The sequence below is a fragment of the Eublepharis macularius genome, chromosome 8 (genome assembly GCF_028583425.1).
Source record: "Eublepharis macularius isolate TG4126 chromosome 8, MPM_Emac_v1.0, whole genome shotgun sequence".
NCBI lineage: Eukaryota > Metazoa > Chordata > Lepidosauria > Squamata > Eublepharidae > Eublepharis > Eublepharis macularius.
Window position 1 is genome coordinate 100,946,570 of NC_072797.1, and position 13,834 is coordinate 100,960,403.

Genomic DNA, 13,834 nt, shown 5'->3' on the forward strand with positions numbered 1-13,834 from the left:
CCGTCAGCTCTGTGTTTTTAAACCATGCTTCCTGGCTAACGCTATGCCTCTGTACACTTAAGCGTCCCTTTGTAAGATGTCTTGTGTAGAGAGACTCTGTGTGTCTTTGTTTTGTCCAGTAGTGTTTATTTGGGCACAATAAAACCAAATCCATCTCATTGCCCCTTTCTTCATCTATAACTTTCTCTAAGTTTTGCTTTCATCAGTTAATAGGAAAAGTCATTTGTTCAGGTCTTTCCACTTGTGCAAGGGTGCTTTCCCTAGTCTTAATTAGACGGGTTAAAATCTTTTAAATAATTCAGTGTTTCCCACTGGCAGAACATTCCCCATTGTTTTCCAGTTCATATCACAACACTTTAGAAAATAAATCATTTGAGAAAGCATCACCTCTACTGCCAAAGTTTTATTGGAGAGGAAATATATTTGGACTCTTGTTCATGTTTCACAGGCTGCTAAGCTATTTGAATGGCACTGTAGCCCCCCTCAGATGTGTCCGGAGTGGAAATTAGCATTTAGCTCCAACTCTTCCCATGACACAATTCCGTCTGATTTAGGCCTTGTCTAAACTGAAAACAATTCTGCCTGCCATCAGTATGCTTAAAAACACAATCCAGGGCTTATTGGGCAGATCTTGTATGCCAAAGCAAGAGTAATGTATCCACATACATGAACAGTTCCACAGAATTAAATGTGCATATTTAGATCATGTATACATCAGTAGGGAACTGGATTTCTCCCATAGAGCACAAGTGCTCATCTGCATTGGCAGACCAAACAATAACATATTGAAGGCTGTCATGGAGAAAACGTCTGCTATTCTAGCATATCCGAGAATGACAGCCATTACCCAGGAATATTTACCTGCCCTGGTACTGCAGCGTACCATTCCTCACCCTCCTTCTTGCTACTACGAAGAGGAGTAAAGTGAAGAACTTGACCACAACAACACAGGTCAGGAGTTACCAACTGTGAGTACCGTCAAGCTGATACTCCAGGTCAGAAGCTGGCAAGCCTGCTTACAGACAGACAATAAAGCATCTCTGTAATGAACTCCTACTCCAAGTCTATTCGTTGCAATCTCATAAAGACACAAAGCTGGCCTAAACAGATATGCAGTGCAATTTTGAGCAAAGCTAAACCTTTCTAAAGCACATTGAGTTCAACAGACTTAAATAGGGCTGCCAAGTCCCCAGTGGGGGAGGAGGATTCCCCACCCCGTTTGATTGCTCAATGTGGCTCAGAGTGACAGTGAGAGACTTTTTAAAAAAAATGCAGTCTTGTGTATTTAGCAGAAGTGACAAAATGTAGCTCTAGGAATCACTGGAAACTCTATGGTAAAACTTCTGGTAAGTATATGAGGCTGCATTTTAAAAAAATCTCCCATGATGTTGCCCCACCAAACCCTCTTGCTGGCTGCCTCATCTTAACAGGGGGTTACTCTAAGATGGCACTGTTAATCTTTCAAACCAAGTATAATGGATTAATCCAGTTCCAATGTTCTCATATCGAGTTTACAACAGCAACCCCTGAAGTATGTGAATTGCTAAAGGAAATGCCCTAGAAAAAATATCTAGCTACAAGTAGTGTGCTTTTTGAAATAAACAATTAAATACTCTCCAGAAAAAATAACTTAAGTTGCTTGAAAACCATGTTAAAACATTTAGCTTTATCTGAAGACAAAGTAAAATTATTTGAAAGCCCAAACTCAACCAGTCATTAGCATCCTATGTGAAACAACATTTACCTAACTCTGATCATTCTCACAATAATCAAACCCACTCACTTTGGACCAGGAAATGGTACAGTCATGGTAGCCATTCTGGAGTTGAGATGTAACCCAATTTCCAGGGATTTTTTTCTGGGAACTCAGTGGGTTGCCCTCAGAGAAAATGGTCGCATGGCTGGTGGCCCCGCCCCCTGATCTCCAGACAGAGGGGAGCTTAGATTGCCCTCCGCGCTGCTCAGCAGTGTGGAGATCAATCTAAACTCCCCTCTGTCTGGAGATCAAGGGGCGGGGCCACCAGCCATGTGACCATTTTCAAGAGGTTCCGGAACTCCGTTCCCCCGCGTTCCCCCTGAAAAAAAGCCCTGCCAATTTCTAATCTGAACTATAGCTTTCATCACCCTGAAAAATCCAAATACCATAATGCACTCTCATTCTCTGGGAAGGACTTCCTTGTAAAGCTTCCCACTAATCAGGTAAAACGATAAAGTTAGAAGAATTCTGCAGATGTTGGCTGCATTCTGTTGAAATGCTCCCTCAGCCTTCAGCTCTTCTGTAGAAAAGTTTTTTTTTGTTTATAAATACAAGAGAACTCCTCAGCTCTCCATTTCTTCCTTACAAGGAATCTACAACTTTGGAATTTGTGTTTCCCAAATGTGATATTATTATGACGAGTCAGTGGGATATTACAGAAGTGATTTGCCAGACAAATTGGCTTGACAAGAAGTTATTTTAAAAATGCTGAATTCTAACACAGATTTTTATTCTAGCAAAGAAGAAGAGGAAGCAAAGGCATTTAGGCTTTGCTTTATTATATAACTCTTGATAGATCATCTTTTCTATATCCATGGAAAGTGTCACATATGAAGAGGTTCACTTTTGTCTCTCATACAGAAGTAACTGTATAGAAACCTCAGCAAAACAGGTAACCTGGTAATGAAACAAGCAGTACAGTCAAAAAGCAAAGGCCCATTTGCATCCCAAAGAGCTTGAAATCTTATCAAGCTTAAATTTCTTTAAAGATATCAGCAGCAGAGTCTTGGTTCAATTCTAGAATTCTCTTCTATAACCAACGTGATTTCTACACAGGGAGGTACTTGTGTATTTTTCCTTGTTGTTGATATGGCTGCATATAAAGTGCAGTGGTAATGGTGCTTTCATGTGGTAGTTTCCTTGTCGTGGTCCCTCAGCAAATGCCACCCATTCCCTGGGATACTGGGGCTTTTGCAATTTTTTAAAAAAATCAGTACTAGATATACTATACTAGATAAAATCAGTATATAGATATACTGTTATAACAATAGGTGTAACAGGTTTTGTAAATTCCAAGCTTCCATTTTAAAAAAAAAGTCTCTAGACACTTCTGTTGCCAAGATATGCCTTTCCTTTTATATCTCTGCAAGGAAAGGGGCTACAGACTTACTTAAAAAAAAAGAAAGCTCAGAATTCAGAGAACCTGTTACAGCTGTTGTTACAATGGTATAAATCAATACAATGATATTTTAGTGCCGATTTTAAAAAAATCCCCCTGGTGGCCAGGTGTGGGGAGGAAATGGCTCCTGCAGCGACAGCAAAAAAAAAACCCCAGCAGCCACATAAAAGGACCACAATGTTATGTGGAAGCAGGAAAAAAACTACATTTCCCAACAGCATTGAACAAAATGGCCTATGTTTACTTGGAAAGATGACTAATTGAAAATGTTTTATGAGAATAATTTTAGGGGACTGGTAACCCTATCTGTGTATGTGTAAAATGTCATCAAATTACAGCCAGCTTTATGGTGACCCCATAGGGTTTGCAAGGCAAGAGATGTTCAGACAGGGTTTTTCATTTCCTGCCTCTGTGCAGCAAACATGAACTTGCTTGGTAGTTTCCCATCCAACTATTAATCAGTGTTTGTGTAGCTTCTAGATGCAGAGGAGTTAGCCGCGTTAGTCTGTGGTAGCAAAATCAAAAAGAGTCCAGTAGCACCTTTAAGACTAACCAACTTTATTGTAGCATAAGCTTTCGAGAATCACTCTTCGTCAGATGCATGCATCTGACGAAGAGAACTGTAATTCTTGAAAGCTTATGCTACAATAAAGTTGGTTAGTCTTAAAGGTGCTAATGGACTCTTTTTGATTTTGTGTAGCTTCTGAGAGCCTATGAGATTGGGCTAGCCTGGGCCATCCAGGTCAGGGCAGCTACTTTTTACCTTTAAAAAAACATTAGGAGACTAAATGCAATGTGCAGTTTGGCCCTTACAGCTTAATTTGAATCGTGTGTCACTAGGGCTCAGTCTTGGAACCATTTTCTACTGCTATAGCTAAGATTCAGAAATAGTAATAAGTGCCCCTGAGCATATGCAGACTCTTAAATTCCAAGAGTCTAGAAGTCTAGAAGCAGATTTATTGTGTTATAAGGTTACGTGGAGTACAGCTCCCTTTATGGCATCTGGTTTTGTGGACATGAGTGTATGAGAACTTGTGTCACAATGTACTTCACAACAAATAAGTACCCAAAGACTATTTGTTGTTTTTGCTGTCACCTCACTAAGATGCATGTTGTTTTGTAATATACTATACATAGGCACAGCATAATGGTAGAAGTCAGAAAAACTTCTGATCTTACACTGGATTCCCAGACAGAGCAAGGTTCAGTTCAGACATGATACAAAACCATGGTTTAAGTAAACGAACTATGGTTAGTTTCTGAATGCAGACCATGCCACTCATTGTGCTCAAACTACAGTCTGAAACCACCACCTGAAACTGTTTTATTAACCAGCTCAACTTAACCATGGTTTCATGTGATGTATGAATGCAGATATACTGGCTTCATCCTGGCTTGTTTCTCTGTGACATTCTCTCAGGTTGCAAAGAGAAGCAGCTTTTGTCAAAGGCAATTCATGATTTGAGTGACCGTTTCCAAGCTGGATGTTGGTTCTTTTCATTTCATGTCTTAACTGAACCCAATTCCTACATCCCTGCAGTCTTGACCCATCTCTTTCCAGTTCAGCTAAATGCATCACTTTCCATCTCCCAATTCAAGCTGCTTCAATGCTATCACTTTGCCCCCCCCTTGCAGCAGGACTATCACTTTGTGAAGGGGGAAGATTTCCAGCCATTAGGTCCCATTCAGATAACATCAACAAATTATCCTTGGCTATTAGCAGGCAGTCAACTTAAAGGATGCTCATCACTGCAACAACATATAAAACAGACAAATTCATTCGCTAATCCAGCTAACTTAACATCAGAGAACTGAAAAAAACCTGGGGGAAAACAAGGTTGCCTTATGAACCCATAGTAATTTTCAATTCATTTTTAATTCATTAACGGGCAAAAGAAAAATCCTGTGCATACGAAAATGATTTCGTACAAATGGCCGGTCAGGTAGAAAAGCCACTATGGGCTTATATGTTTGAATCAGGCTTTTGAGTTTTCCCCTCCAGTCTCCAGGGCACTCACTCGATGCATACAAGACCTGCAAATCTCGTGACATGCTGGGTCAGCTTGGGATTCTCCTCACAGCAGACACAGGGAATCCCCAGGCTGCTTGTGGTGTCATATTACACCTCATATTCTTTTCCCTAGGAATTCTGCCAATATACTCAGAGCCAAGCTACAAGTGACGCCTTACACAGGATGGACACTTGTCAGCTTCCCTCAAGTTTTGATGGGAAATGTAGGCGTCCTGGTTTCACAGCTTGGATCTCCATTACAGCTGCAAGACCAGGATGCCTGCATTTCCCATCAAAACTTGAGGGAAGCTGACAAGTGTCCAACCTGAGTCAGGCGTCACTTGTAGCTTGGCTCTCAGTGTTTGCTTTTACCAGGCCACATGCAGATTCCCTTCGTACTTACCTGCGGCTCCTTGTCATGTTTGCTGGGGTCCTTTTCATAGCTTTCTGCATAGATCCTGAGAGTGGCTCGCACATGACTAGAAGCACTTAGTCTGAAGATGAGCCTGGATGAATCTGAGAAGATTATCCTCAGCCCCTGTAAAGAGAACATTCAGTTTATCAGTGAGAACTGTCTCGTTAATATTATTTAACAAGAGTAGCTAAATAGTTGTTTTGCAAGAATGCCAATTCTCTCTTCATTAGAAGTTCCCAACCTGGGGACCAGGGATCTCTGGGGGGCTACGGATTTATTACAAGGGGTTCACAAATCCGTATGTGCATTAAGCATTGTCATTTCAATCTTTTTGTTATTTATGTATTTTCTCCATCAACAGATACAAATAGTATAACTATGTGGGGGATCCACAATTTTTTTTCTAACTTAAAAAAAAATTGTGGTTCCCCCACGTACTCAAAAAACTTGGGAACTACTGCTCTGTAACAATAAAGGTCTGAACCAGTTTGCAACTTTTGCAGTTACTTGGTTGCATGCTGATTACAGTAGAAAGGATCTGAATGTTTGTTCCAATGTAATGTGCTCTTAATAAATAAAAATAAAGCAAAAACTTTTATTAAAATCTAACAGTTGAATCATACGTTTTCCAAGACTCGTCCTGCCCTGTTGAGGTGTGTGTGGGGGAAAGTTTTATTTCTTTACCTTTCATACCTGCCACCCTTCATACCTGTCTTTTGGTCACAGTGCCATCTACGGGATCCACATATTCAAAACTAGTTGCTTTCTGCACACTGTAGACATTGTTTCCAACAGCAAACTGCTGATTACTGAACGACTTGTCGGTGATCAAAGCTTCCAGGTCTCTCATTATGAAATATGCTGTTCTAGGATCCAGTGCTTCATAATCAAATCTTGTATTGCAGGAAGTAAGAGAAGAAATATGGGAAACACCAACTTTAGTAGATAAATGCAAACATGAAACAGGCAAGCCAAATTTTAACTTGTTCAGAAAACTGTGTCTTAGCAGTTGGGTCTTGCAAACCAAACCACTGTTAGCAACACTGAGATTCTAATACCAAAGGTCATGCCAATACAAAAGTATCCAGTGGCACCACATTTTCCATTTAAGTTTGTTTTCTGCCCCAACACAATGCGATGTAAGGGACTGTAAGGTATGCTGTGCGTCAGAACCTCTTGGCAAGAGGGTCCAGTCAAAGCTCATTATTCCCTATCCAGCACAAACAAGCTTCTCCATGCTATTTCCTGTCAGGCCTCTCTAGACCCCCTTACAGTAAGGCAAAAGCTGGTATGTCTACAAGCCTGACCTTTACTTGCTGAAGAACCACAGCAGTGCCCCAGTTAGCCCGGAGAATGTCAGGAATAGAGCAGTCAATCAGTTCTCAGAGTCGTTTCTCAGTCCTTCACTGTGACAATTCCCCGCCCCCCAAAACTATCTTGAAATGGTTTTATTGATAACAATCATGAAAAAGGGAAGCAAAAAAATAAAATGCATCTCAATCAGCAGTATAAGATCTATTTTATTTATACCTCACTTTTCAGCCAGACTGGTTCCAAAAGAAGCTTAAATTAAAACTATCACAATATATAATACACATGTGTTGGTGTGAGCCAGTCTAGTTGGAAGGAGGGGAGGATTTATTTATTTATTATTAATCAAAGCTGACTGCTGAAGCTTTGAAAACCAGTCAGTATTCTGATGACTGCAGGGAGATGATCATTTCCTTTTCCTTTTGCCATGATGAAAGACATTTCACCAAATACCACAACATCTGTTGGAGCCCAAGAGAGCAGAGAGAACCAGGAGTGTAACTTGCTAGAAACATGGGTGGCTGGAGCACCCCAGATGTTAGTCCGTCACTTTCAGGTTCTCAAAATAGCCTGTGACAAAGTTAGTATCTTTGCCAATCCCCCAAGCCTGCCAAATATCACAGGATCCAAATTAAGGAAGAATCTCCAAACACTTCTTTGATCAGAGTTCTGCAACATGTGTTCCCTCACTGGTCAGTCCCAGAGGTCTAATTCTTTGTAAAATTGTACAGGTGAATTGAAACTACCATGCTGTCAGTTATCTCCACCATCCCGCCTTCCTGCTACAAACTCCCATACTCCTTGTTTAGTGGGAGAAATATGTCTGATATGAAGAAAACTTTTAACTTGCTTCCCTGAATGCTTAAAATAGGAATACTAGCTTACTAGGTTGCTGGAAGAATTGGGGGAGCTCTGAGGTGCCAGAAAACTATAGCTCTCACATGACACCGAGAATATCCATCCCTGCCCTCTAGGATAACCTGGCACCAACTTCCCTGTCCTTTAGGCTGTAGGCCAAAACATTTGTCTTCATCCAGGCATTTACCTAAGTGGCTCTATCTTTTTAGCTGTTTTATGCTCTTCCCCTAGCCTGGTTTATTAATATCATTTCAATGGTTGTTGTGAGTTTTCCGGGCTGTATTGCCGTGGTCTTGGCATTGTAGTTCCTGACGTTTCGCCAGCAGCTGTGGCTGGCATCTTCAGAGGTGTAGCACCAAAAGACAGAGATCTCTCAGTGTGTTACACTGAGAGATCTCTGTCTTTTGGTGCTACACCTCTGAAGATGCCAGCCACAGCTGCTGGCGAAACGTCAGGAACTACAATGCCAAGACCACGGCAATACAGCCCGGAAAACCCACAACAACCATCGAAATGGACTTACTTCATTTCCCAAACAGAGAAGTGTCTGCATGAGCACTAAGCAGGGACTGATCTTAGGTTGTATTACTCTGTGGCAGACAATTCATTTATACTTGCATACCTGAAGTACTGCTGTTAGGTTAGCAGAAGACTGTCCTTCATATTGTCATACATCTGGATATTCCTAGTCTCACCTGCAATAATAATGACGGCCAAATTTTGTCCAGTGTTCTCTGACAATTTCTTCCACACTCTGCTTCCGGGCTGCCATGATAGACAGCCAAACCAGGACAGCCCAAAGTCCATCCTTCTCTCGGATGTGGTCAGAACCTATTAGAAAAATATTAATGTATGCATCAAATTAATTCCGAAGATGGAGAACAAAGGCATTGGGACAGACTGCCTCTTAATTCAAATTATGGTTACGTTCCTGACTACAGCCCAGGAAAATATAAAGTTGTCCAGACTATGGACAGTTAAAGTATCCACACTTATGAAGTTCCATTGAAACAGTGAGTCTGTTTGGCCTTACTTCTTTAAAAGTTCTGTTAATACACAAGGTGTATTTTTAAGAAACATGATCCTCAAATGCTTGATAAGCAAGCAGGAAACCTTTTATGGTTATGAATCTACTCTAATTCAGAGAATGCAACTGTTTAGATTTTGTGTTTGAGTGTACATGCATAACAGACCAGATTCAAGTATCATAATATCAAGTTCAGAAAGAATTAGAATCCACCATCCGAGGCACCGGAGAGGCTGGAGCTGCAGTGAGGGGGATCTGCGGCCTACTTGAAAGACTACAGAACTTCCTGGCCTTCCCTTCTCTCACCCCCTTTCACATGCCTGGGCAAACCATGATTATGAGGTGTTTGATTACCCAAAATGGATCATCCGTTTATAAAATTATTACTGTTTTCTCTTTCGTTTTTATTTATTATTTTAAAGATTTATACACCACCTTTTAAGCAAATGATCCACAAGTCAGCTGACAAACAAAGTAAAAACAATGATACAATTAGAAAACTCAGCAGCACTTGGAAACCAATAGTTGCTCATATCAACTTGGAGACGGAGTTTAAACAAAACAAAAAGTAAAAACGTAAAAAAATGTATTACTGCCAAAGAGGATTAGAACAAATATATAAATCATGTATGCTGCTCTCTCAATGGTGAAGAAAAGTTTGCATACGAAGCCTGCAGTGCAATGGCTGTCCACTGCCTCTTTCTTTTGGAAGGGTCATAATACCCACAATTTACTAATTTCATCTGACAAATTCCTTTCTGCTGCTACAAAAAAGGAAGAAGTTACTGTAGTGCTGGTTGAACTCCAGGATCCGCTGCCAGAGAACAAGTCTGAGAACACAGAGCCCAATGGAACTTTTCCAAAACCCCTTTGTCCTTTTATAGCAGAACGGATGCTTTTATTTACCAGGCAGCATTCTCCCCCCCACCCCCGCCCCACTCTCTTATATATACAGGTTTTCACATTCCTTAAAGATTACGGTCAAAATGTCATTACAAAGAAAAAATAGCCCCTTAAATGATGTCTGCTGACATGATTGTTTAAACGTAGGTTTGTGAAAGCATATCTGTCCCTCTTTCTACAATCAGAGTAAGGCAGTAATTTGGGGTCCAATTTGGATGAAATTTCCAAGAACAAACCATAGACTTATCAAGCTTTTTTGTGAAGAAGGCAAAGAATTATTCTTGATACTGGCTCATTTCCCAAATACGTGGGGGAAAATGAATGTTAAAGTAAGAGAAAAAAGCTGCATTTTTAATACAAGTACTCATCAATAAAACCATCATGGATTTATACAGCACTGTTCTTTTCAAGAACTAAGAAATCCTTCAAATAACTCAACACTATATGGCATACATACATGCTTACACTGTATGGACTGTTCCTTAAAAGGACAAAAGAAATAGTTTTCCTTTGCATTAGTTTACTAGTCTGTCTTAGACTATCATGTGATTATAAGCAGAACATGTTTATGGTATCTCCATGCACTTTAAACATGGTGCCTCCCTCCCACTAGCTAGTGTGCTTAAAAGATCAGTAGCTGCCCTGCAACAAAGATTTCTGAGTAGCTCTTGTCACTGCTGCAAATACAAACATATTTCTAGTGGCAATCGATTGTCCACACAGCAGTTTCCCTGCATTTTTCATGGCTCTACCCCTTTAGCCACCATTTTGCTTCACACCACTGAGGGGGCTTTTAAAAATCAGAAATTGTTAGATCACTGTAGCATAACTCTACACGTGGCATGGTGGTGGGGCAATGGTCATGGCTCCCTGCCTACTTGCAATTCCAGTGCCCTGGCCTGACTGACTCAGAGCGGGACCACAAGTGACGCCTGACACAGGTTGGACACTAGTCAGCTTCCCTCAAGTTTTGATGGGAAATGTAGGCATCCTGGTCTTGCAGCTTGACTCTCTGACTGCTGTCCAATGGACTTTTCAACTGTCACTTGTCCAACATTCCGCCAAGCTGCCTACATTCCCCATCAAAACTTGAGGGAAGCTGGCAAGTGTCCAACCTGTGTCAGGTGTCACTTGTGGTCCCGTTCTCAGGTGACAGACAAGCAGCTCTTGTAAAAATGGTGGGTGAGATGGCATCATGGGATCTCTGCATTTTAACGTGCATTTTAACCCGCCCGGATTTTACTACAAACCTGGGTGCATCATTTTCCTGAAGTCCAATATAGGTTGGACTTCAGGAAAGCAAATTTTAACAAAAAATTATGCTGAGTAGAATCCCCTTGTCAGAAATACTTAAGGAGAAGGGCGTTAAAGAGGAGTGGGAGGAGCTTCTTAAAAGTGAAACACTGAAGGCACAATCACAAACGATTCCTATGAGAAGGAAAAATGGGAGGAGCCTAAGGAAGCCAAGGTGGCACTATAAATAGCTTTCTAAAGAGCTGAGAAATAAAAAAGACTCGTTTAGGGAATGAAAGGAGGACCTTATAACCAAAGATGAATATAAACAAATAACCAGTGCTTGTAGGAAAAGTGTTAGAAAAGCTAAAGCTCAGTATGAGCTTAGGCTAGCAAGAGATGATAAAAACAACAAAAAAGAGTTCTTTGCTTATGTTCAAAGTAAGAAAAAGAGCAAGGACCTGGTAGGCCCATTGCAGGGACAAGAAAGTGAAATTGTAACAAGTGTTGAAGAGAAGGCAGAACTGCTCAATCCCTATTTTTCCTCAGTCTTTTCTTGCAAGAGAAATTGTGATCAACATGGCAAAAACAGACCACACAACATGGCAAAAACAGACCACACAAAAAAAGAAGGGAGTTGCAGCCTAGGATCAGCACGGGGTAGTACATAAACACCTAGTTTCTTTAAATCCGCCCTGAGCCTGCTTGCGGGGAGGGCGGAATATAAATAAGATAAAATAAAAATAATAATAAAATAAATGAAACCAAGTCCTCAGGACCAGATGACTTGTATCCAAGGGTACTAAAAGAACTCACAGATGTAATTTTTGAGCTTCTTCCCATTATTTTTGAGAATTCCTGGAGAACAGGTGAGGTGCCAGAAGATTGGAGGCAGACAAATGTTGTCCCCATCTTCAAGAAGGGGAAAAAAGAGAATCTGGGTAACTACTGACCTGTCAGCTTGATGTCTATACCTGAAAAAGTTTTAGAACAAAACATCAAAAAGTCAGTCCTTGAGTATTTAGAAAGGATGGCTGTGATTACTAAGAGCCAGCATGGGTTTCTTAAGAACAAGTATCTTATCTCTTATCTTGCTGGATCAGGGGTGTGCTGTAGACATAGTTTATCTTGATTTCAGTAAAGCTTTTGATAAAGTTCCGCATAATATACTTGTTGACAAGTTGGTAAAATGTGGTTTGGATCCTATTACAGTTAAGTGGATCTGTAACTGGTTGATAAAACACACCCAAAGAGTGCTTGTTAATGATTTCTCATCCTCTTGGAGATCAGTCCTGGGACCTGTTTTGTTCAATAGCTTTATAAATGATTTAGATGAAGGAATATAGGGAATACTTATTAAATCTGCAGATGATACTAAGTTGGGAGGAGTAGCAAATATTGTATGTTTAGCCTGGAGAGGAGACAACTGAGAGGTGATAACTGTTATATAAAGGATGTTGTGGAGTTGTTTTCGATTGCCCCAGAAGGCTGGACCACAACCAATGGGTTGAAATTAAATCAAACGAGTTTTTGGCTACATATTAGGAAGAACTTCCTGACAGTAGAGCAGTCCCTCAGTGAAAAGTTGGGTCTCCTTCTTTGGAGGTTTTTAAGCAGACACTAGAAGGCCATCTGAGAGCAATGCTGATTCTGTGAACCTAGGAAGATCGTGAGAGGGCTACATCAGTGCTTAGTTCTCATGGCCCTTTCTTACATGCCCAGGGTAATGCTGATTGCCACCTTGGGATTAGGAAGCAATTTTCTCCAGGCCAGTTTGGCCAGGGATCCTGGAGGTTCTTTTGCCATCTTCTGAGCATTGAACAGGGGTCACTGGGGGTGTGGGAGGGAGGTAGTTGTGAATTTCCTGCATTATGCAAGGGGTTGGACTAGATGACCCTGGAGATCCCTTCTATCTCTATGATTCTATGGGCGTTCTCCCAGGTCTGTAGAACTGTCTGGCCAAAAAAGAATAAATAGTATGGAGGGAAACTTTAAAATATCATGTGGGATTCGGGGCTCTCTGCAGTTTTTGTGTTAGTCATATTGTGGCATTTCCCCCCATCAGTTGCAAGTTTGGTCAGGGGTGGGGGGTGGGGTTAGACACCAACACTGCAATGTTGCTGTTTAATTTTTTTTTTTAATCAGGAAAAAAACTGGATTGGTTGCTGTTCAACCAGTCAGGTTGCAGGGGAATAAAGGGGAGGGAGGACAGGGCCAGGGCCAGACCTCACACCAAAGAAAGCATTCTGGACTTCAAACAGCTGTGGTTTGACTTCAGTAGGGGAAGAAAATTGGGGTATGTGTGCAAGGAGAAAAGCCACAGAAAAGCCACTGAAAGATCAGTTCTGTGGCAAATGCAGCCTTTTTCTGTGTAGAATGCAAAAAAGTTTGGGAAGCAGCCTTGAGACTGAATTGGGATATTCTGACTGTGCATGCAGAACAGGGAGAGAAATTGATGCAGTATGGGCCAGAACCAATGAAAAGCCCCATGCAGGAAAGACTGAAGAGACCATAGTGTAAGCAGAGGAAGACTGAATGCTATCCCTTACTCAGGTTTCGGAGGGGGACAAACCAAGGAGTTAGAATGATAGAGAGGTATCTGGCACTGACATGTAGAATGCTATTCTCAGGGACTTCCTCTTCACGACATCTCATCTTCCTTTCTTTGTCACATTCTCCACTCTCTTCTCCATCTTGGCACCATCGGAGTAGGATCTCCCATCCTACCATCCACTGACATCCTTAGACAAGATAGCTAGAGATCTCTCTCACACCTTTCTTATCATGTATGAAGTTTCCACAATAAAGAACTCTTATTTCTTTTCTAAGGCTTAAACAAGGCTCTGAGTGTACGTTTGTTTCTCCCACGTATACTCTACAATACAGGCTCCCACAGCCCAAATTTTTCTGCTTACTATGGA

The 13,834-nt window shown here is 41.1% G+C and overlaps 1 protein-coding gene across 1 annotated transcript in view; it reads right to left on the reverse strand.

Moving 5' to 3' along the window:
• The window catches only part of PGM5 (phosphoglucomutase 5), a 66,093-nt gene that overhangs the window by 11,437 nt on the left and 40,822 nt on the right, over positions 1 to 13,834 (reverse strand). Inside the window, exons 8-10 of the mRNA XM_054986529.1 lie at positions 8,446 to 8,581; positions 6,291 to 6,474; positions 5,570 to 5,704 (exon numbers count right to left, since the gene is read on the reverse strand). Coding sequence (XP_054842504.1) covers positions 5,570 to 5,704; positions 6,291 to 6,474; positions 8,446 to 8,581 — 455 coding nt within the window. The remainder of the gene's footprint in view (positions 1 to 5,569; positions 5,705 to 6,290; positions 6,475 to 8,445; positions 8,582 to 13,834) is intronic.